We start from the raw sequence: 22,234 nt of genomic DNA on the forward strand, positions 1-22,234 counted from the left end.
AGGTTTATTTTCCCTATTTTGAGAGAGAAAGCTTTCGTACAAATTAAACCTGCATTATTGTTTTTACAATTAATGGAATCCCCTGTAACTATGTTTGGTGTTGCCAGCTTCCTCGTTGCATCCATTAGGTCAAGGAGGAATAGACAGGCAGCCATATTGGAGGAAATTAATTAGATTTTACAAATTTGATCCACCGAGATAAATTATTTTTTTAATTATGAGACTGTTGGAATGTTTTTAAACTGTTTAATCATGTACTGTATACTTTTATGATTTTAAATAAATCGAATAAAGTGGTTTTGATGATGATGATATTGGAGCGCTTTACATAATCACCGGTTACGTTACACAACGACAATTCATTGTTTTGGGGTAGGCACAGGGAGATTAAGTGATTTGCCCAGAATTAAAGGATATGGAGGCTCGAACCTTGGTTTCCCAGCTCCAAAGTCGGCTGTCTAGCCGTCAGACCACATCCTCTCCCATTAGTAAAACCAGTAGTCCTGGCTGGTTTTAGATGTATGCCAGTCGTAGTGTTATAAATATATATTGAAGTAATACGAGAAATCTCAGAGAGACACCAAAACACCGTCAGGTGGCACACTATGGGAATCAAAGATTTCGTTTACATGTAAATCACACATTTACACATGCCATGCTTTCTTTAAAAGGCGAAGCCAAGACGGGGTCGCTTGTACAGGAAGGTGGACACAGTTTCAGGAAGATAAAGTTGGGGTTAATCGTCACTCTTTAAGGCTAGTGTGCTGTGATTTGCCGAAAAGTGAAGTTCCTCGCCTGTGAGAGACGCGTTGGCAAAAATGCAATTTGAAGATGTCAAAGAATACTGCGATTAACATAACTGCTCACTTCACGATTTCAAAAGGGGGACATGTTTAGTCACAATGAGGTATACGCTTTGAGCTAAGATTGGCGCATATACCGCACTACTCACACAGCTCCACACCCATGTACAGTACTCATTTGGAGATGGTGCATTCTGGGAGTTGTAGTCCACCCTTGCCATTGTTAATGTAACAGAGTGCCAGAAGGAAAGCAGTAAGCCAGGAGTGTCAGCGCTCCTCACACCTGCCTTCTGAGTCGGGTTAAAGGCGACCATGGCTGGCTGGGTCCAGGGGGGCCCCGGTGCAGTGTGCAGTTTTCCCAAGTGCTGTGGCGGGTTCTGCAGGGCCGGTGCCTCCGTCCATCAGGCCAGCGCGGAGCTCTGCCAGCACCTTCAGGGCTGCTTCCCGCTTGGCTCCTTTCTTCGTGGGTCCGGTGCCCGAGCCCTCCACCGCTTCCACCCGGCAGGACATGGCGTACTCCCGCTCATGGGGCTGCCCCCTCTCCCCGAGCTGCGTGCACAGCTCCTGTAAGGCCCCCACGGGGTTGGGGGGCTGCTTGACGGTCGCCCCTCTTGCTGCGGTGTCGAGGGTGGAGGCCCGTGGCCCTATCAACTCCCAGGCGGCTTCCGCGGCTTTCTGCTTGGCCACTTTCTTGGACGGAACCTCGCCGGCCCCGGTGATGTCACCCACAGTCACCCTGCAGCCGAAGCTGGGATTACACAGGTCCCCGTAGGTGTCCCACTCGTACACGGGCTCCAGACCGGCTCTGACGCAGTACTCCTGCACCTTCTGTACCGGGGTCTTGACTTCGGTTCCCCCGTCGGTCTCGGTCATTTCTGCGTCTGCCGTGGACATGGCGCGTGCTCCTGCGGGCAAGTGGGGCAGTCAAGTCACGGAACCGGTACGCAGGCTTTCGAGTGCTCGGGTTGCGGTTTCCCGGGAATAGTTCTGCCTCAACTTTTTTTCGCGGCTCGAAACTCAAAACTGTTAGTCGTCAAATGACGTCAATACGGAAATGGAGAAGCAGTAGACCGCCAACACAGCTTTTACCACAGACCGGAAACGGGCGGCCATCTTGCGTGAGGCTTTTGTGACGTTGTGAGAAGTTGGCCTGGTATATGATGCTCACTAGTTAAAGTGATCACCTTGTACCATGCCAAGCAACCCTTATGGTGTGGTTGTAAGTCAACCTTTTCGGACTAGCTGCCCTAGTGGTAGCGTAGGCTAAGCAGTCTTTGAGGCTAAACTCGTGAAGCGTGTTAAGCCAGCTGTTTCACCAAATGTAACCCCCTTTTATACCAATGAAAGGACACCACACAGATATATATTCAAAATATATATGTATTTATTTCTCAAAGTAACCCCTAGTCTCTTTATGAGCACAGGAGCACAAATCGTCAAACAAGATTATCACAGAATACACAGAAGTTGCACGTTATATGGATAGGCCCTGGTGGCCACTCAAACCATATACTAAAATAGTGGTATAAGTACCACGAACAGAAAAGGGAAAAGGCCTAGGGCCTCTAGAATCGCTGGGCCTACAAGGAGCTAACGTCAGTTAGTGACCAGGAGGTCCACGGGTGGCGTGTGCAGAGCAAATAGTCACACGCGTGCTCCCATAGGTTTCAATGGGTGCGTAAAAAGTACAAAGTTACTGCAAAGAGGATCTTCCGGATGGACTAGGAACTCAAGATTTGGAACACAGGCACTAGAGATGTAATACTACACTTGGGCACAGGTGTGCCAGCTTTACCTCACCCACAGGAAGCGGGTGCATAGGCCTCGAAGTGCGTCGGGTTTCTTCTATCTGTTCCGTGGAGCTTGAAGACAAAGATGCTGCAGGCGGTCGGTCCGGGAGAGATGCAGTGGATCCAAGAGTGGATCGGAGATGTTGAAGACCTGTAAGCAGAGGGGACAGTGTTCACAGTCACTAGCCAGTGACCAGCGTGGCACCAGGTGGGTACCAGGCGATGTCGGGTGCAAACAGGTGATGAGGGGTAGCTTGTCTCCGCAGCCACGTGGTCCCTGAAGGTCGACGACGTCCAGGAGTCGGCTCACGAGCTGTCCCACGCAGGCTCTCACTGTCGGCGGTGTCGGCGACTTGATCGAAGCAAACAAGCCTTGGCAAAAGCAATTGTAGAAGGATTCGGAAATCAGCTGTTGGTTCTGACCAGCAAGGTCAGAGGGATTGCTCCTTTGGAGGGGAGCAAGGGCCAGTCTGGAGCAACCAGACCAGCGGTGTTTGTCGTAGATTTCGTCGCCAAGATGGCCACTAGCCAGCGGGCCAGCAACCGGTTAGGCGCGTCGAGTGGCAAAATGCAGAAGGGCCCCACGCAGATCGTGGAGATGCTGGAGGGCTCACCTTTGGTGCAGATGCTGCTCGAGGGTTGGGCTTCTCAGGACCCAAAGCACAACTTGGAGGGAGCCTCGGTTGTTGCACTTGTCAGCTTGTCGTAGTCGTTCCAAGGTGGCTGGCTCCACGTGTCTCGGTGCCTCCACGGGTCTCCTCTTTTCAGGGACTGTGGATCGGGCGGTGAGAGGTCTGGAGGTCCAGGTCTTGTCAGTCTCTGGGCTCGGGCTCCGGCGGGAGGCGGCGGCAAAGCAGACGTTGATGCGCTGGATGGTGCTTGCGTTAGCAAGGTGGTCACTCCCTGACCACAGGGGAGATTTTCTTCAGTCTTCTGTGCAGCAGAATGTCGAAGTTCCCGTCTTCTTCTTAGTTTCAAGTTGATTCCAGGATGTCTGAAGTCTTAGGACACAGCTCCTACCTTTAAGCGGATTCTAGGGGCCGGACTACCTGCTAGGTCCCTCCCTAAGGGTGGGACCAGGAAGGGGGGTGGTTACACCCCCAATCCTTTGTCCAGCTCGCCCCAGGCCCGGGACTGGTGTGCCCCAGGACCGGTTTGAACTGGCATATGCACCGAGGCTCCTTGTGAGCCACAGGCATGTCTGGTTTCTTTCAAGCCCTACCTGACCAATACACAAAATCCTGTCTGGGGTGGTGCACGCACCTCCCCTGGCAGGAAACCCTTTGTCCACACCTCCCAAGCTGGAAGGACTCCCAGCAGCAGGAGGGCAGACTTGTGTCTGTGGTGGCAGCATCCATTTTGTGGAGCTGAGGCTATGTCTGATTTTACCCGGGTTTCAGGTACTGTACATGTCGTGTCCCTCTAGAAGGGTGGAATGCTAACCCCGTCGCCAGAATTGGCGAGGGGTTAGTATTCCAATTCGTATGACACCTTACTCGACATGTTTTGATAAAGCCAAACCAAAGATAGCATTTAACCGCGAGGTTCATAATGCACTTAAGAGTATATGGTATGACGATATCTGGAAACAGTAGAAGGAAGTTGTTCCGACCACTGCAGACAGGCTCAGCTCATGCCAGAGCACCATCTCACATGGAACCAAGCACTCTGCCTTCAGGATTGTTAAGGCCTGCCATAGGAGTGACTTATAGGTTACCAGGTGTCCCATTTAAGGTTAGGTATAGGTATACTACACCTAAGTAAGAGGTGATTACACCAACTTACCCCAGCTGAGTGATCAGCCAGTTGTGTCAGATTGTTAGGCCAAGCCTGGGGTGGCATAATACATGCTGCAGCCCTTGGCAGGCCTTGGGTACACCAATGCCCTGGGTACCTAGTGTACACTGGTACAGGGGCTGACAGGGTGATCCACTTCCAATTGGTTATGCACCTAGGGTGCATAGTTTTAATTTAGTAGAGAGAACAGCAGGCTGGGGGTCTGATTGGCAGGCCCACAGCCTCAATATGTCAAAAACCAGTGAAGCAAAAAGCAAAAATTTGGGGTGACCATAGGATAGCAGACCCTACTCTCCTACACAACCCCCCCCCAAACGCTGGGACATTAAACTAGCCTTGACCAGTCTCGTCTTCATGTCCTAAGTGGAAGTACCTGGAGAGACCATCTGCATTCCCATGGTCAGTACCTGGCCGGTGCTCCACTGTAAAGTCCATCCCCTGTAGGGAAATGGACCACCTAAGCAGTTTGGGGTTTTCACCCTTCATCTGATTTAGCCACAAGAGGGGCTTATGGTCGGTCTGAATCTTGAAGTGAGTGCCAAACAAGTATGGCCTCAGCTTCTTCAGGGCCCACACCACAGCAAAGGCCTCCCTCTCAATAGCTGACCAATTCTTCTCTCTGGGGGTCAACCTTCTGCTAATAAAAGCAATGGGTTGGTCTTGACCATCTACATTAAGTTGTGACAGCACAGCTCCCACACCCAACTCAGAAGCATCTGTTTGGACAATAAACTCTTTGGAGTAGTCAGGACTTTTCAGGATAGGTGCAGAGCACATGGCCTTCTTCAGGTCATCAAATGCCTTTTGACAGCTTACTGTCCACTGAACCTTTTTGGGCATCTTCTTGGATGTCAGATCATTAAGAGGAGTCACAATGGACCCATAGTTCTTAACAAACTTCCTGTAGTACCCAGTCAAGCCCAAGAAAGCTCGAACTTGAGTCTGGGTGGTTGGAGGGGACCAGTCCTGGATGGATTGTATCTTACTCTCCAGTGGTTGAACTTGGCCTCCACCTACAAGGTGGCCCAAATATACAACCTTACTCTGCCCTATCTGGCACTTAGTAGCCTTGATAGTGAGGCCTGCCCTCTGCAGGGCCTCCAGAGCCTTCTTCAGGTGGATCAGGTGATCCTCCCAGGTGGAGCTAAAGACAGCAATGTCATCAAGATATGCTGCACAAAAGTCATCCAACCCAGTAAGGACTTGGTTCACCAGCCTTTGGAAGGTGGCAGGTGCATTCTTCAGACCAAAGGGCATCACCACAAACTGATAATGCCCACCTGGGGTTGAGAATGCTGTTTTGGCCTTAGACTCCTCAGCTAATCTGATTTGCCAATAGCCAGCTGTTAAGTCAAATGTGCTCAAAAACTTTGCAGAAGCTAGTTTGTCTATGAGCTCATCTGCCCTTGGAATAGGGTGTGCATCTGTCCTGGTGACAGCATTGAGTCCTCTGTAATCCACACAGAACCTCATCTCTCTCTTGCCATCTTTGGTGTGAGGTTTGGGGACCAGAACCACTGGGCTAGCCCAGGGGCTCTCTGAGGGTTCAATGACACCTAATTCCAGCATTTTATGTACCTCAGCCTTTATACAGTCCCTGACGTGGTCAGGTTGTCTATAAAGTTTGTTCTTTACAGGCAGACTGTCACCAGTGTCCACAACATGGGTACACCAGTCAGTTTGACTAGGTATCAAGGAAAACATATGTGAAAATGATTGTAGAACCTGTCTACATTCAGTCTGCTGATGGGCAGTGAGGTTGCCTCCAAGGGTCACTCCTTCAACTGAGCCATCTTCAGGGTTCTGAGACAACAGGTCTGGGAGAGGGTCACTCTCTTCCTCCTGTCCCTCATCTGTAGCCATGAGCAAGCCCATGTCTGCCCTGTCAACATATGCTTTAAGCCTGTTAACATGGAGTACCCTGTGGGGACTCCTGGGAGTTCCTAGGTCCACCAAGTAGGTGACCTCTCCCTTCTTTTCCAGGATTGTATGGGGTCCAGACCATTTGTCTTGGAGTGCTGCTGGGGCCACTGGCTCCAACACCCATACCTTCTGTCCTGGCTGAAACTCAACCAAGACAGCCTTTTGGTCATGCCAAGCTTTCTGTAAGGCCTGGCTTGCCTCAAGGTTTTTGGATGCCTTCTCCATATACTCAGCCATCCTGGAGCGGAGACCAAGTACATAGTCCACTATGTCTAGCTTAGGCTTTTTGAGAGGTAACTCCCATCCTTCCTTCACCAAACACAGTGGGCCTCTCACAGGGTGCCCAAACAACAATTCAAAGGGGCTGTAGCCAACTCCTTTTTGTGGGACCTCTCTGTAAGCAAACAGAAGGCAGGGTAGAAGGATATCCCATCTTCGCCTGAGCTTTTCAGGTAATCCTTTGATCATACCCTTTAGGGTCTTGTTGAATCTCTCAACAAGCCCATTGCATTGTGGGTGATAAGGGGTGGTGAACTTGTAGTTGACACCACATTCCTTCCACATAGCTGTCAAGTATCCTGACATAAAGTTGGTACCTCTGTCAGATACTACCTCCTTAGGAAACCCCACTCTGGAGAATACTCCCAGCAGGGCCCTGGCCACAACAGGTGCTGTAGTGGTCCTAAGGGGAATTGCCTCTGGATACCTGGTGGCATGATCCACTACCACCAGTATAAATCTGTGCCCAGATGCAGTGGGAGGATCCATGGGACCCACTATGTCTATTCCCACTCTTTCAAAGGGGACCCCCACCACAGGTAGTGGTATTAGGGGGGCCTTTGTTGTGCCACCTGATTTGCCACTGGCTTGGCAGGTGACACAGGAGCGACAAAACTCCTTTGTATCTTCATTCATATGAGGCCAGTGAAAGTGAGGGACAAGCCTGTCCCAAGTCTTGTTCTGGCCTAAGTGTCCTGCTAAAGGAATGTCATGGGCCAAGGTAAGAAGGAAGCCCCTAAATTGCAGAGGTATGACCAACCTCCTGGTAGCACCAGGCTTGGGGTCTCTAGCCTCTGAATAAAGGAGCCCTTCATCCCAATACACTTTATGGGTACCTTGAGCATTCCCAGCAGCCTCAGCAGCAGCCAGCTGTCTGAGGGGTTCAAGAGAGGGACAGGATAACTGAGCCTGCCTCAAGTCAGCCCTTGAAGGTCCCCCTGTCCCCAGAAACTCAACCTGATCAGGTTCAAGCTCTTCAGGGACAGTTCCTTCAGGGTCCTCTAGATCAGCTTCCTGGGAAGGCTGATCATCACTCTGAGGCAGGGGGGAAGGCACAGCCTTGACCCTCCTGTTCTTCTTGGTAGGTGCTTGGTCCATTGTTCCAGGATCCAAGACCTGAGGTTCAGTGAGGCACTTTTTGGCCTGTGACCTGGTCACAGCAAGGACATGTGATGATATACCTAACATCTCTGCATGAGTCCTGTACTCCACTTCTGACCATAGAGAACTCTCTAGGTCATTGCCCAACAAACATTCTACTGGGAGGTCTGCACTAACCACAACCCTTTTGAGGCCAGTTACCCCTCCCCATGAGAAGTTAACAACTGCCACACTATGTGAAGTAGTGGCATTGCTGGCATTGGTCACCAGGTAGTTCTCACCTGGTATGTACTGTCCAGGGTCCACAAAGCCTGGTGTCACCATAGTGACACTGGCACATGTGTCCCTGTAGGCTTGAGCCACTTTGTCATTAATTAAAGGAGTCTGTCTGTACTTGCCCAGGTTACTGGGGCTCACAGTCAGGGACAAATCAATGTCCCCATCACAGATCAAGACTGCCTGTGTAAGGGTTCTGTCTAAGTCAGAATCTCCTTCAGTTCCCATAGTGATTCCCACTACACCCTTTGTCTGGGGACCAACACTGCTAACAGTAGTACTGGGAGCAGGTGCCTTAGGGGCAACAGTGTTGGGGGCTCCACCCTTTTTGCAATCACTAGTCCAGTGAGTTGTATTTTTACAATGATTGCACCAGGGTTTCTTCTGACCTTCTTTCTTCTTCTTGGACTGTTGGGACCCACCCTCCTTAGCAGTAGTTTGGGGCCCTGTTGAAGACTTCTGGTCTTTAGGTTTCTGATCTCCACCCTTTTGGTCTGTTTTCTTCTGATCACCCCCTTGGCCCTGGTTCTGGTTCTTTTGCTTAACCCTGGTTCTGACCCATTTGTCTGCCTTCTTTCCCAATTCTTGGGGAGAGGTCAGATCAGAGTCAACCAAGTGTTGATGCAGTTGCTGGTTTTGACAGTTATTTAAAATCTGTTCTCTCATCATCAAATTATACAATCCTGTAAAATCAGATACCTTACTTCCCAGCAACCAACCCTCCAAAGCCTTAGTGGCACATTCAACATATTCAGACCAGTCCTGAGTCTGTGTCTTTTGGGTGTCTCTGAACATTAACCTGTACTGTTCAGTGGTTAAGCCTAACCCATCTACCAGAACACTCTTCAGGACTCTGTAGTTTCTGACATCCTCTTCTCTAACAGTGAGGAGTCTGTCTCTGCCTCTTCCTTCAAAGGAGAGCCAGAGGATTGCTGCCCACTGGTCTTCAGGAACCTGCTGTACTTTGCAGGCTCTCTCAAGAGCAGTTATCCATTTGTGGATGTCATCCCCACTTTTGTAGGGGGGCACAACCTTAGACAGGTTCCTATTGTCAAAGACCCTATCTTTGTCCTTAGGGACAATGCTGCCACCAGTGGGTATAGACCCACTCTCTCTAGGTTGCCTAGCCTTGTTCAGTTTTTCTTCCATCAGGGCTACTTCTAGCTCCTGCTTCCTGATCCTCAGCTGGGCTTCCTGCATTCTGGCCTCATGTTCCCTCCTCTGAGGGGTGGTCATCCTTTTCCTGGAGTGACCTTGAGAGCCTCTAGAGCCATGAGAAGCATTGGAGTCACCTGAGTGATTCCTTTGCCTCCCAAGCCCTGTGTTAAGTCCACTGGGGAGATCCAATGGGGTGAACCCTTTGTCAGTCCCCAATAGCCTTAGTTTAGCTGGGCCAAGTATAATACTTGGCACTGGGCTAGTTCTCCCTTCATCATCACTACTTTCTGTATCCTCACCACTTTCCTCCCCTGTAGTATGGTTCTCATCTAAGGGATGGCTATTGGAACTGGGTACCTCTGTAGTATCTTCAGAAGGGGGGCCTCCTGTTCCTGACCCTAAGGGGGCTAACTGGGAAGCTTTCTTGAGTGCTCTCTGATTCTCATCATTCTGTAAGAGCTCTCTGAGCTCAGCAGAGTTTGGGTTCTTGGGCTGTTTAAGGCCTCTAAGAGTTGCCAAATGCCTGAGCTCATTCTGATTAAGGGTAGCAAAGCTGGATGGTGCCCTCTGGGGGTCACTCTCAACAGAGATGGGTACAGTGGACCCCTCTGCCCCGGCCATTGCTCTTAAGTGTGGGTGGATGTGTTGCAATCTACCTACACTTGTGTTTACCTACTAAACCTATCTAGTAGTTGTAGTCAGGGTGTGCTACTCCCTTTGCTCTACAACAACTAAGTTCAGTAGAACTTATGTATATCTAATCTTGTTTTATATGTACCTACAGGTACCTATGTGATCTTTCAATTGGTAACCAAGAGATTACAATGGTAAAACACAGCAAGCTCAAATCCAACCGCTGCTCACCAATGTGAGAAGTTGGCCTGGTATATGATGCTCACTAGTTAAAGTGATCACCTTGTACCATGCCAAGCAACCCTTATGGTGTGGTTGTAAGTCAACCTTTTCGGACTAGCTGCCCTAGTGGTAGCGTAGGCTAAGCAGTCTTTGAGGCTAAACTCGTGAAGCGTGTTAAGCCAGCTGTTTCACCAAATGTAACCCCCTTTTATACCAATGAAAGGACACCACACAGATATATATTCAAAATATATATGTATTTATTTCTCAAAGTAACCCCTAGTCTCTTTATGAGCACAGGAGCACAAATCGTCAAACAAGATTATCACAGAATACACAGAAGTTGCACGTTATATGGATAGGCCCTGGTGGCCACTCAAACCATATACTAAAATAGTGGTATAAGTACCACGAACAGAAAAGGGAAAAGGCCTAGGGCCTCTAGAATCGCTGGGCCTACAAGGAGCTAACGTCAGTTAGTGACCAGGAGGTCCACGGGTGGCGTGTGCAGAGCAAATAGTCACACGCGTGCTCCCATAGGTTTCAATGGGTGCGTAAAAAGTACAAAGTTACTGCAAAGAGGATCTTCCGGATGGACTAGGAACTCAAGATTTGGAACACAGGCACTAGAGATGTAATACTACACTTGGGCACAGGTGTGCCAGCTTTACCTCACCCACAGGAAGCGGGTGCATAGGCCTCGAAGTGCGTCGGGTTTCTTCTATCTGTTCCGTGGAGCTTGAAGACAAAGATGCTGCAGGCGGTCGGTCCGGGAGAGATGCAGTGGATCCAAGAGTGGATCGGAGATGTTGAAGACCTGTAAGCAGAGGGGACAGTGTTCACAGTCACTAGCCAGTGACCAGCGTGGCACCAGGTGGGTACCAGGCGATGTCGGGTGCAAACAGGTGATGAGGGGTAGCTTGTCTCCGCAGCCACGTGGTCCCTGAAGGTCGACGACGTCCAGGAGTCGGCTCACGAGCTGTCCCACGCAGGCTCTCGCTGTCGGCTGTGTCGGCGACTTGATCGAAGCAAACAAGCCTTGGCAAAAGCAATTGTAGAAGGATTCGGAAATCAGCTGTTGGTTCTGACCAGCAAGGTCAGAGGGATTGCTCCTTCGGAGGGGAGCAAGGGCCAGTCTGGAGCAACCAGACCAGCGGTGTTTGTCGTAGATTTCGTCGCCAAGATGGCCACTAGCCAGCGGGCCAGCAACCGGTTAGGCGCGTCGAGTGGCAAAATGCAGAAGGGCCCCACGCAGATCGTGGAGATGCTGGAGGGCTCACCTTTGGTGCAGATGCTGCTCGAGGGTTGGGCTTCTCAGGACCCAAAGCACAACTTGGAGGGAGCCTCGGTTGTTGCACTTGTCAGCTTGTCGTAGTCGTTCCAAGGTGGCTGGCTCCACGTGTCTCGGTGCCTCCACGGGTCTCCTCTTTTCAGGGACTGTGGATCGGGCGGTGAGAGGTCTGGAGGTCCAGGTCTTGTCAGTCTCTGGGCTCGGGCTCCGGCGGGAGGCGGCGGCAAAGCAGACGTTGATGCGCTGGATGGTGCTTGCGTTAGCAAGGTGGTCACTCCCTGACCACAGGGGAGATTTTCTTCAGTCTTCTGTGCAGCAGAATGTCGAAGTTCCCGTCTTCTTCTTAGTTTCAAGTTGATTCCAGGATGTCTGAAGTCTTAGGACACAGCTCCTACCTTTAAGCGGATTCTAGGGGCCGGACTACCTGCTAGGTCCCTCCCTAAGGGTGGGACCAGGAAGGGGGGTGGTTACACCCCCAATCCTTTGTCCAGCTCGCCCCAGGCCCGGGACTGCTGTGCCCCAGGACCGGTTTGAACTGGCATATGCACCGAGGCTCCTTGTGAGCCACAGGCATGTCTGGTTTCTTTCAAGCCCTACCTGACCAATACACAAAATCCTGTCTGGGGTGGTGCACGCACCTCCCCTGGCAGGAAACCCTTTGTCCACACCTCCCAAGCTGGAAGGACTCCCAGCAGCAGGAGGGCAGACTTGTGTCTGTGGTGGCAGCATCCATTTTGTGGAGCTGAGGCTATGTCTGATTTTACCCGGGTTTCAGGTACTGTACATGTCGTGTCCCTCTAGAAGGGTGGAATGCTAACCCCGTCGCCAGAATTGGCGAGGGGTTAGTATTCCAATTCGTATGACACCTTACTCGACATGTTTTGATAAAGCCAAACCAAAGATAGCATTTAACCGCGAGGTTCATAATGCACTTAAGAGTATATGGTATGACGATATCTGGAAACAGTAGAAGGAAGTTGTTCCGACCACTGCAGACAGGCTCAGCTCATGCCAGAGCACCATCTCACATGGAACCAAGCACTCTGCCTTCAGGATTGTTAAGGCCTGCCATAGGAGTGACTTATAGGTTACCAGGTGTCCCATTTAAGGTTAGGTATAGGTATACTACACCTAAGTAAGAGGTGATTACACCAACTTACCCCAGCTGAGTGATCAGCCAGTTGTGTCAGATTGTTAGGCCAAGCCTGGGGTGGCATAATACATGCTGCAGCCTTTGGCAGGCCTTGGGTACACCAATGCCCTGGGTACCTAGTGTACACTGGTACAGGGGCTGACAGGGTGATCCACTTCCAATTGGTTATGCACCTAGGGTGCATAGTTTTAATTTAGTAGAGAGAACAGCAGGCTGTGGGTCTGATTGGCAGGCCCACAGCCTCAATATGTCAAAAACCAGTGAAGCAAAAAGCAAAAATTTGGGGTGACCATAGGATAGCAGACCCTACTCTCCTACAGACGTTTATTATCAATGTCGGTGGAAGTGAGAGTAGTGTCGTACTGGACACTTTCTAGTGTACAGAATCAGAGGAACAGGGACCGGAGGTATAGAGCCAAGAGTCCAGGGGGCCTGTTGTGTCGGGTGATTGCCTGGGTGACGGGCCAGCACCGACACTGAGGGGAAGAGTGTTACTGGGGCCTAGTCTTTAAAATAAGACACGGGAGGCAGGAGTGTAGGTGTTACTGGGTCTCGCCTGCATAGCCCAACTGGTCTGGCGCACGTTCACGCGGACCCGTTGTTAGCCAAACATAGGCCATATCACCAGCAAGCAGACGAGACCTCTTGCCACAGGAGGGCACGCTCAGATACGAAACAGATAAAGAGGGTGTCCTCTGCCTGGTGCCGGGCTGCTTACAGCTTTGGAGGCAGTGGCACCACTCTGTTGAGACAACCGCGGTCGTGTGAACGCATGACTACGATACAAACAAACTACGTGCAAATAAAAACTGCCATGCTTGAGATTGATATCCATGGCGTCCTGCATTCGCAGCAGATATCTTGTCTCATTTTATACTTAGCTAAAGAAGCGAGACTTCACCGCAGCGAGCCTTACCTGAAGAGTTGCCAACCGTGGAGTAGAGAACAAGCACACCACCGCCTTTCTCCGAGGCGAAGCAGAAATGCCTCGGAGAAAGGCAGCGGCGGTTTCGAATTCGGGGCGTGTTTTTCTTTACTCTACTTTTGCCATTGGCTGGAGGAGATAATTAGAAAAGTTGGAAAAAACACGCCCCCGAATCCGAAAAGGATGGGGCCTGTTCGGAGTGACGGACCTCTTCTCCAATGGCTGGCCAGCATTCAAGAGGCCAGCCAATGGAGAACAGGGGAGAAGAGGGGCGGGTTCAAGCCCCTCTTCTCCAAGTCATTATCTCTCGCGAGCGAGACTGCGCAAGCGCAGCCTTCGCTAGCCGAGACCTACAAAGGGAAATAAAACAAAGAATGAATGCATAACAACACAGTATAGCATCAGTACGTCGTCACAGTGTAAAACATCATGGCATAAGAAAATCAAAACACAATAGGATAGCTTAAATACAGGATCCATTTATTTTATTTTGCATGCAAGTAAAACTTGGTGCGTTGGAAACCTTGAAGCCCGTTTTGGAAAACATAGGCGGTGCAATATATACTGTGCAGCAAAGATGTTGCTGACTGGGAAGGTAGATCAGAAACATGCAGACATTGTTATACTGTGGTTATATCCTGAGGTGGATGCATGCTTTCTCCAGTGACTACCAAAGTGGTGCTCCCGTTGTTTCCTGAGGATATCTGCTGGGTCGTCACAGTGGTAAAATCAGCCGGCCATAGGGATAGGCGTCTGGTCTGTGGGTAGCTTGGCTTTGTGCTCGCTGGCTGTATTCCAGTAGGGAACCAGAACAGCCACACCAGGGAGGAAGTGATGTCCAACAGATGCTTCAAGCCGAACGTGTGACTGGTTGCTTAGTTTGCGGTTTATCATGGTTACGACACCCCTACCCCAGAGTTTTCTGATCTCGTCTGATCGATGCCTGACCTGAGGTGTGGCCTGTTTGGTCAGGCTGGCAGCTAGGCATTATCCATGGAGATGTCGACGAACAGCTGCCGGTGCCCATGCCAGAGGCTCCACTGATGGGGCAGAGAGTAAAGCAGTGGTGGGTGGAGGGATTTTGAATACTAAATGAGCCGAGTCAGAGCCTCCGCTTTTTTTCGTTGTTTGCCATCATGAAATATTCAGACACCCCTGCAGCAGAGTTAAATGAGCAGGACCAAAGTGAAGAGGGGGGCTGGTGGGGAGTTTAATACTTAATGACCGGAGAGGGGAGGCTGCTGCCCTGCTCAATTACGATTCAAATCTCCCACCAGCCCCTGCTTTTCCCTTATATACTGTGCACTGGGCTCGAGGTGCAGGAGCCTTAGGAAGAGGAGAGGGAGCATGAATATGAGGAAGATTAGTGGCAACAGGAAAAGAATAACAGGCAGCTCGGCACAGGAGATGTACCTTTATATACGGGGAAATGTGGAATTCAAAATGGAATGGCGAATATGTATACCAGTGCTATGAATCAGGTGCACGATACTTTGCATTATTTGCGGCTATGGAGAAGCAGAGCCTTTGAATGCTTTGGCAGACTCGGTCTTAAAAAATTACTTCCATTCCCTTTCAGAACTTCTTAGGTACCCAGTGGCCAAAAGCAAACACATTTCAAAGCACATTTGAGAAGGCTGGGTGGTCCGGGCCATTCAATACACTTGCTTAGTTCAACGTGGGGGCCGGTGATTGATTTATTCATTATTTTTATACTACTGCCACTTTTGTCGATCCCAGGATGTATCTGTTGGTGTGATAGTAATGGGCAGTCTACATCACGACACAGCTTGTCCGCTTGTTTAACTCGAATCCCAAGACAACAGGGGGTTGTCAAGTTTAAAGGTCACACATACACACACACAAACACACACACGCGCACGCACACGTTCCCCACCTGCCTCTCCGGTCCGCTGAAGGGTATGTCTTTATTATGATTCGTAAAGTAACCAGTCAGGAGGATGGTGTAAAAGTGCCGGCCAACATTGATTTGAGAATGCATGGTGAGAGATGCCTCTTGCAGGTAGTCTACTGCAGTGGTGCATCTGAAGTTCTGAAAAGCCAACTCTTCCAGCTTTCATTTGGCCCGGACCTCTTCGGTTGCCCCTCCATGGCATTCAATTCTCTGGCATTACATGCAGTTATTATCCATACCAGGATAGTATGTTTAGGGGATAGAGTTTTTTCTTTTCAGGTTGCAAAACTATTTAAAATGGCCAACATCACTACACATGCAGTCAGTCAGAACACCTAGAATTCAGGAGAGCTTTAAAAACCTAAGTTTGTCCACATTAACGTCAAGCCATTAACCTACTTTCATCCAGTGTCACAAGACCCTTGAAAGATGCTCTGCATGTTTTAGTATATTGCTCCTCAGCAGAGTTATAGACTCTGTTGTGATATATTGGTACACCAAAGCACTGCTCCTTTTATCAGGGGTGGCTGCCACCTCAATTGCCAGTGGATGACACGATTAGCTGCTGGTGGCATCTTTTAACGAGCACAAGACTGTCTAGTATACCCATTGTCCATTTGGAAAATCTTGCAGTCTGTCTGACTGGGTCTCTTGACTCCCCATTTGTATATGGTGTCTGTCAATAGTGCTTAGATACATTAAGCATGGGGTACCCACAGTTACCCCACCCCCCACGTGTAGGTAGTCCCCAAGGCTGCTGGATGTGCAATGGTGTATACTGCTGGTTACATACACAGTCTCCCTTTTCCCTGCATGCCCTCCTCCTCCACTATTCTTGCCTTTCCCCTTCCCCCATGAACTCATCATAAAACCAAGTGTATATGTCTGATTTGAAAGCACATAAACATGAATAGAGTGGAAAGCTTCTTTTATGAGCACATTATCTGGACCAAATCAGTCACCGCAGGTCAACTTACGGCCTGAGACAGAAACCCAGATCTGAATAAAAAAAGGCTGTGACAGCGCATGATCAAAACTGCACTTCCATATAAAGATGTTGGCTGCCTGCCCATCCTCCAAATCCCGTGTCCGGCTCTGCCCAAAAAGGCAGGACCCAGCAAATTCCCTATTATTCCCCTGTATCTTCAAAGGCAGCCTGGCTACGGTTTAGAAAATTAGACAGAAAGTTCAGCTTGGTACTTGGTTGTTATGGCATTGCATCACATTTGAAGGAAAAGCAATTTTAAATAATTGCATCCCTCTAGAAGTTTGGAGCCAACTTTGGGTTTGAGTTGTGTGTTAGCTGGAGCTCAGCTGCCTCTATTACTTGAAAAACAATCACCTCCGTTTAAGAAAAGCTAATTTTTACTAGGAGGAGTTCATCACTCTTGTGTCAGAGGCAGGACACCTAGACTGTCTCCCCTGAAGGAGTTGGTAACATACACCAGGCCTAAGGAAAATACTTCAGTTCTGCTGCCATCTGAAGGCGAGAAGGAGATAGACTCCCTGATGTGAGACGCAGCCATCTTTCAGCCCAGGGCTGGCCATTGCACGTCATGAGGGTTTTAGTAGGACCAAGACTGCAGAGACCAGAGGCCTATGACTGCTGTCCTGCCCATCAAACAAGAATTGCCACATGCAGTGCTGATCCGATCGTGGGATTCCATGGGCGTTTTCACCTCGCTGCTGCATCATTGTTTTCCCTTGCAAGTGGTGCTGACCTGAGTTGGACGGCCTCCACCCTTATTCCCTGCACTGGCAGCTCTGGTCTACAGATATGTATCCATTCGCATTTATGTTGCTTACAGCTCATCATTTTGACTGTGAGTTGCGCCTACTTGAGGAAGAGGGCTGGTGTATCTTGGCAACTGACTATTTCTCCATTTTTATTCCCAGATCTACAGCTCAGACCTGCATACAAACGTCTGTGAGCCTTGGTGATTCTGTCGCTGCAACGTAACCACCTCTGTGAAAGTATGAATCTATTGCCCTGGCTGCATTCGACCGGCTGCTTGAGTTGCATATAACTTCATGCCTAGTGCCACCGCCGGGAGCAAGGACTGTAATTTCTGACATCTGCCGCCCATCAGCCCCTCTCTGAGAACTGCATACACTGCTTCCTGGGCCCATAAAGAGAAGAGAGAGCCTGTTGCCCAGCATAGAGGGTTCCTTCCAGGTGCTTGTTCTAGAGGTTGCTTGCCGAAGAGCGGCTTGCGTTCTATCTACCCCGAAGACTGAGGAAGAGCCCGGAATGTGTGACTTTTCCTTGCAAATCAGATGATGTACTGTGGCTACAGACTGAGCCAGTTACAACGGTATCCTCGAGATCTGTGCACCCTAGCTACAGAATGACCTCTGTCAGTTACCTGAACCTCTATGAACAGCATGAGACTTCCTGGAATCTTTAAGCAGCATAACAGGAAAAAAGTCGTATTCCTTCTTCTTAAAGAATATCACTATAGTTATTGCGAGCGATACAAGGGCTAACTGAAAATCACTTTCTACCTCCACAGCATTCACAATGAGTATGCTTGTGTGCAGTGCTATTTAAAGACTACAAACCTAGATGGGGAGTAGAAATCGTCCCAGGGCACAAGTCCTAAAAAAAGAAGTGTGGGGACTAACCAGGTTAGGCAGTATGCAAGTGAAATCATGACGCGTTCACAACGCGTGACATTGCGCGTGACATCACGGGAAGTGACCTCATTGGAAGTGACATCACAAGAAGTGACATCAGATATTAAGACCTCACACACATGTTTATCAGGTATATCATGACTACACTTAAGCGCATTATGAGATTTAACAAATGAGATTTGGCGTTGGGGTTGTGGACAACCCCGACGCTAAATCTGGGCCTCAACCAATACATTTATTTTTTTAAACCCTTCCTCAAAGAAATTGGCAACAAGGAGAAGCATGGTAGTAGATATCTTATGCTTAATTGGTTGCAAAGTCTACATTTTAAAATATTTGATTGGGTTAAGGCATTGTTAGAATCCGGGTTCTCCGGTTGGCACAGGTAGGTACTTGTGACAAGCAGGGAACCTTTCCTCTAGTCAGGGTAAGGGGTTACACTCCTAAAATAACCCCTGCTCACCCTCTAGGTAGCTTGGCGCGAGCAGACAAGGCTTATCTCAGAGCGTTAAGCATTTGTGAACACATACAGTAACCAAGTGACAACACTACAAATGGACACCACACAGGTTTTTATATTAAAAATAAGGATTCTTTATATAGAGTTACCACAAGACCATTAAACGACAAAAATACACAATACTGTTACTTTAGATGGCAGAAGTTTGCTTAGTTCTCTTAAGTTCTTAAATGCGACACTTTAAGTCAATGTACCTTTTAAATGCGACACGCAGGGCAACGAAAGTGTTGCAACGATGCTGATGCGATGAAGTTTTTATTGCAAAGAAATAAAGACGTGAAGATCTTCCAGATGTGTTACGCATCTCCGATGTTGCGAGAAGACTCGACTCGATGCGTCAGCTGCAGCGGTGTCACCCTTTACGAGATGCGACGACAGCGGCCTTGGCAGCGGCACTCTTCTCCGAAGTTTGCGAGACGCTTCCGCTCGATGCGATGTTGCAGCGGCGACACCCCTTTACACGATGCGACGACAGCAGCTCCGACAGCGGCACGCTTCTCCGTGGATGCGAGGCGCTTTTCTTGATGCAGTGCAATGCGACAGCTCCGATGGCTGCGATGGCGACACGCTTCTTCGGCGTTGCGAGACACTTCTTGGATGATGCGAGACGCTTCCGCTCGATGCGATGCTGCAGCGGCGACACACTTTACGAGATGCGACGACAGCAGCTCCGACGGCGGCACGCTTCTTCTTGAGTCGTGCTTCCAGCTCCTTGTGACACGCAGTCCCTCAGAAGGCCTAACAGCAGCAGGCACTTCCAAAGAACTTTGGGAGCTCTATTCCAAGCCCTTGGAGATCTTTTGAAGCACAAATTGAAATAAAGTCTTTATAGTCTTTCTCCTCTCCTTTCTGCAGCAAGGTAACCACTGCAATCCCCCAGGTCAGGGACAGTACTCCTCCTTACAGCTTTCCCGGTTCCTTCTCCTCAGGCAGAGGTTCTTCTTGTCAAGCAGGATCTAATTACTTGGGAGCAGGGTCCCAATACTTATACCCCTAATTCCTTTGTTCCTCTGGGGTAGAGGGGCCTTTGCCCAGTCCAAACCAGTTCCTGAGCACTTTGTTGACATGACTCTGACTTTCTATTCAGGGTGCAGGGCAGAGACATCAGCCGCTCCACAGGAGGTGGAGCCAGCATTGTGGTGGCAGAGCACAGCCCTATTCAGCGTCCAGGTGCACTCCTCGCACCCATCTGGATGTCAATCTCTCTATTCACCACCAGGCTACCTAGCCCTGCCCCTCTGGGTTTCCCCAGCCCTGTCACTCACACAAACCAGACAGGCAGATACACATCATAGCAGAGGCGGGCTGAAATGGTTAGGCAAGCAAATGCCAACTTTCTAAAAGTGGTATTTGCAAACCCAGAATATTAAAATAAACTTTACTAAAAGATGCATTTTATTATTCTGAGTTCAGGCATACTAAACTCACATTTCTACCATGTTCCCTGGGCCTATTAGGATCATAGGATGTAACAATTCTAACAGCCCATTCTGGCCTATGGGAACAGGTAGCCTTGCAATAGTGAAAAACGAAAATGGCTGTAATTCACTATTAGGACATGCCACACACATCAGGGCTTGTCAATGCACCCTGCCCTTAGGCCTACCATAGGGGTGACTAATATGAAGTTAAGGGAAGGTTTAGGGACTGGCAAGTGGGTGCACTTGCCCAGTCAGCATGACAGTACCAGACTGCACGCAGGTTCTGCAATGGCAGACCTTAGACACATTTTACTAGGCCGCTTCTGTGGGTGGCACAACCAGTGCTGCAAGCCCACCAGCAGCATTTGTATTTACAAGCCCTGGGCACTCCTGGTGCACTTTACTGGGGTCTGACAGTAAACCAAATAAGCCAATCATGGAATCCAACCAACATATACATTTTAAATAGGGAGCACTTGCACTTTGGCACTGGTTGGCAGTGGCACAGTGCTCTGAGCAGCTAACACCAGCAAAACACATGAGGCACAGCGACAAAAAGTGGAAGGGAGACTCACGCCAAGGTGCCAGGTCTAACACGTGTCCCCTTCAGCTGAAAAGTGGGGAGAACTACCCTACCCCAGGGAGTTCCTCATCACTAAGGCGGAAAAATCTGAACAGACAGTCAGCATTGGCGTGATCTGTACCAAGGCGATGTTCCACCGTGAAATCCATACCTGTAGGGAAATGGACAACCTCAACAGCTTTGGATTCTCACCCCTCATATGCATCAACCATCTGAGGGGCCTGTGGTCTGTCTGAACCCGGAAGTGAGACCCAAACAGGTAGGGTCTTAGCTTCTTCAGCGCCCAGACCACAGCAAATGCCTCACGCTCAATAGCACTCCATCTCTGTTCCCGTGGAAGTAACCTCCTGCTAAGGAAGGCGACAGGGTGATCTAGGCCCTCCTCATTAATCTGTGAAAGAACAGCCCCCACACCATGCTCTGAAGCGTCTGTCTGAACGATAAACTCTTTGGAGAAGTTGGGAGCCAAGAGCACGGGCGCCGTGCACATAGCAGCTTTCAGGGCCTCAAAAGCTTTCTGACAGGTGTCAGTCCAAATCACTTTCCTGGGCTGCTTCCTAGAAGTCAGCGCTGTCAAGGGGGCAACAATGTTGCCATACCCCTTGACAAACCTCCTGTAGTACCCGGTGAGACCTAGGAAGGCTCTCACCTCTGTCTGGGTTTTGGGCGACTCCCAATTCAGGATGGTTTCTATCTTGGGTTGAAGGGGCGCCGCCTGGCCGCTCCCAACCTGGTGCCCCAAGTACACCACGTAACCCTGCCCGATCTGGCACTTACTCGCCTTGATCGCGAGGCCTGCCCTCCGCAGCGCCATCAACACTTCCCAGAGGTGGCACAGGTGTTCCCCCCACGTGGAGCTGAACACTGCGATGTAATCCAGGTAGGCGGCACTGAACGAGTCCAGTCCAACCAACACCTGGTTGACCAACCACTGGAAGGTGGCAGGGGCATTCTTCATCCCAAAGGGTATAACCCGGAACTGGTAGTGCCCATCTGGGGTGGAAAATGCTGACCTCTCTTTGGCCCCCTCGGCCAAGGCGATCTGCCAGTACCCAGACGTTAAATCAAACGTGCTGAGGTAGTTGGCAGCCCCTAGCCGATCTATGAGCTCATCAGCTCTGGGGATGGGGTATGCGTCAGTCCTGGTGACTGAATTGAGTCCTCTGTAGTCCACACAGAACCGGAGTTTGGGTGTGGCTCCCAGTGCTGCAGCCTTTGGGACCAAGACCACTGGGCTGGCCCAAGGACTGCTGGAGGACTCAATTACCACGAGTGCAAACATCTTGGAGACCTCCATCTTGATGCATGCCCTCACCCTGTCAGTCACCCTGTAGGCCTTGTGCCTCACAGGTGTACTATCCCCAGTGTCCACATCATGGATGCACCAATCAGTGACACCGGGAACCAGTGAAAACAGATCAGAAAATTGTACCAGCAGCTGGCGACAATCATTCTGTTACTCAGGGGTCAGGGCGGAAGACAAGATGACACAATCCACTGACCCATCTTGCTCCTGGACTGACAGGAGGTCAGGAAGAGGCTCGGTCTCCTCTTCCATCCCAGCATCTGTTGCCAAGTGCATGCCCACTTGGGACCTCTCCAAGTGGGGCTTGAATCGGTTGACATGAAGGACCCTTAAGGGGTTCCTTGGAGACCGCAAGTCCACCAAATAGGTAACTGGACTCTTGCGCTCCACAACCTCAAAGGGACCGGTCCACTTATCCTGGAGCGCACAAGGCTCCACGGGGGCCAAGACCTACACCTTTTGTCCAGGCTGAAGCTCTACCAGAGTAGCATTCTGGTCGTA

The 22,234-nt window shown here is 50.0% G+C and overlaps 1 protein-coding gene and 1 long non-coding RNA gene across 3 annotated transcripts in view; both read right to left on the bottom strand.

Moving 5' to 3' along the window:
- LOC146871602 (uncharacterized) overlaps positions 1-22,234 on the bottom strand; it is a 78,975-nt gene that overhangs the window by 22,730 nt on the left and 34,011 nt on the right. The window lies entirely within an intron of this gene.
- LOC146871603 (interferon-inducible double-stranded RNA-dependent protein kinase activator A homolog A-like) lies at positions 1,104-1,697 on the bottom strand. Its single transcript, XM_085599729.1, has one exon. It carries the CDS (start codon positions 1,695-1,697, stop codon positions 1,104-1,106), a length of 594 nt encoding a protein of 197 aa, XP_085455855.1.

This window comes from Triturus cristatus, chromosome 1_1 (genome assembly GCF_964204655.1).
Source record: "Triturus cristatus chromosome 1_1, aTriCri1.1, whole genome shotgun sequence".
In the NCBI taxonomy this organism is placed as follows: domain Eukaryota; kingdom Metazoa; phylum Chordata; class Amphibia; order Caudata; family Salamandridae; genus Triturus; species Triturus cristatus.